At 32.8% G+C, this 2,460-nt stretch overlaps 1 protein-coding gene across 1 annotated transcript in view; it reads right to left on the bottom strand.

The window, feature by feature from the left end:
• Positions 1–2,211, bottom strand: part of LOC107094882 (beta-1,3-galactosyltransferase 1-like) — a 10,512-nt gene extending 8,301 nt beyond the window's left edge. The window contains exons 1-2 of the mRNA XM_015390764.1: positions 1,931–2,211; positions 538–694 (exon numbers count right to left, since the gene is read on the bottom strand). Coding sequence (XP_015246250.1) covers positions 538–681 — 144 coding nt within the window. The 5' untranslated portion in view covers positions 682–694; positions 1,931–2,211. The remainder of the gene's footprint in view (positions 1–537; positions 695–1,930) is intronic.
• Between the last annotated feature and the right edge of the window lie 249 nt (positions 2,212–2,460).

The following is a 2,460-nucleotide window of genomic DNA, read 5'->3' as shown; positions in this document are numbered from 1 at the left end:
CAAAACGTACGAAATAGTGTGCATAACTTTTCGTACGATTTCATACGAACTGATAATGAGAATATGTTGATTGTGTTTTCTTATATTAAATGTAAATTGTCATGGTCCGATGGCTAAATGTCTCCAAGAACAAATGCACTTATTTTAAGAAAAAAATGACTTATCTAGATTTAAATAGATAGGTTTTTTTTTCCCCAGTGCACTGTAGAAGGTCCCACTGTTTTCAATGAGTGTTTCATAACTTCCTCCTCTAAGGTCCAACGTCTGACATGATGCCACATTTACTGTACATTAAAAGTCTTTTCTGCTTCTAAACAATCAAAAATAGGCAAATAGCAGCTGTTTATGATTTTTATTTTTCAACAGTAACAAGTAATATTTTTTTCCACATGATTATTTTGAATATTTAAATCTACCAAGACCTCTGTCACATTTTCTTAAGATGATCCTTAAAATCTTAATTCTGGGTCCATAGTGTCATATTTCTACATAGGATCTTTAACATTATCTTTAATGGAAGTGGTTTAAAGGACTTACACTCTCTGCTGTTGTCCCATTGTTGTCGCTGGTCCTCGAAAACCAGATTTTCATTGAGGCTTGTGATGACCAGTGGTATAGAAATACAATTCCCATTATTAGGGAAAGTGTGAAATAGTAAATCCAACGCCTGGTTCCTTTCATTGGAGAGTTTTCTCTGAAAAAAGAGGAACAAAACATCTTTGAATGCTGGTTAGAGGCACGTCAGGTCGACAAGATAGACTTCCTCTTTATTGATGATCAAAGAGTCCATTAAGATCTGCATCCGCCTGGGTCTGCAGGGAGCTGGTAATGTTTCCGTGGTTTAAAATATCCACAGAAACATTATCTGACTTACCCACAAAAGGTACAGGAAAACAAAGAGTGACAAAAACACATTAAATGTTTTTAGTTGTGCCAATTAATTGCTGACTTTTGGCATGAAAGAGAAATATAAACCTCACAGCATTTACAGTATATTCCAGAATAAAATTTTTCTTTTTTTTCATAAGGTACAAACTCAAACCTGGACGTTTAAGTTCTCCATCATGAAAGAAAACTTCCTACACTGGAAAAAAAAAAAGTAATTTTTTCTTAAAATAAGTGCATTTGTTCTTGGATTGTGAAGGTAAAAGAAACATGTTGTCAATGGAACAAGATTTACATTTAAAATAAGAAAAGTGTCTTATTTCATGTGCATTTTATCTAAATATCTTATTTTAAGAGTAAAAATACTCATTCCATTGGCAGATAATCTCATTAATGGTAAATACACTAAATTAAGACATTTTTGCTCATTTCTAGATTGTTTTTGCAGTGTAAAGCCTCTGGTTTGAGTCAGAGATTGTTTTATCTTTGGTAGCATAGATAAAAAGAAATTGTGATGTGGGAGACATCCTTTCAGCTTGCCGGAAATGTTAACATTCCAGCAGTGTGTGTCTTCTTTGTTCTCAGTAACTACAGAAACCTACCAGCTGTACACTGCAAAACACTGATCTAATACCGTAATAAAAAAATCTTAAAATGAGTGTATTTGCCTTTAATTTGAGCAAATAAAGATATAATCTCAATGAAAGTAGTATTTTTGCCCTTAAGGTAAGATAAGGTAAGATTAGATATTATGCACTTAAGTTAACACAGTTTGTTATTTCTAATTTTAAACATAAACCATTTTTCCAATGTAAAATTGCCTCACTTAGGTCTCTAAACAAAGGAAAATACGCTTATTCAAAGTAAGACTGATTCAACTGTAGTGCATTTTTTGCACAGCAAAACTCTTCTACATTCAAACAGATACACAAAACACAACCGCTAATCCCAAAGACACCCCCCCACTAACTATTCACATTTTACCTTCACTGCAGACGCATAATAAAATCTATAAATAGGAAGTAAATATTAGCAGAATACCTACCATTTGCTGTTGTAAGTTCCAGTTCAGAGGCATTCACCAGGTTTTAGAAGAAACATTTGTGGAGGTAAAGAAACTGTAACTTGTCACAGTTTGAGCTTCAATGTGAAAGTTGCATGACTAGAAAAGAGCAGAAACAAGCAGCGACATGTTGTGTGGTTTTTTTTTGGTCATGCTGCAAACAATGTGAGAATAACAGACATGCCACAGGTAAAAACATGCTTATGTGTAAAGTTTTAGAAGATACACTGTCAGCTGAATGAAGGACAGTATTCAGTTTAAATTTTCATTTCATGCATTAAATTCTGATTGAAATGTTAAAAACTTTTCAGTCTGGATTATTAAAGCAACGTTCAGACTTGAAAAAACTAAAATAAGTGCATTTTTTCTTGAACTGAGGAGGTAAAAGAGACATTTTCTCAATGGAATACGACAATTTACACTTAAAATAAGAAAACACAATTGCATTGTCAAATTTCTAGTGCATATGATCTAATTATCATTGTTTACACTGCAAAAAAGGAAAATCTATA

Source organism: Cyprinodon variegatus, unplaced genomic scaffold, assembly GCF_000732505.1.
Source record: "Cyprinodon variegatus isolate N-32 unplaced genomic scaffold, C_variegatus-1.0 Scaffold511, whole genome shotgun sequence".
Lineage (NCBI taxonomy): Eukaryota > Metazoa > Chordata > Actinopteri > Cyprinodontiformes > Cyprinodontidae > Cyprinodon > Cyprinodon variegatus.
This window is presented reverse-complemented; position numbering and strand designations above follow the sequence as displayed.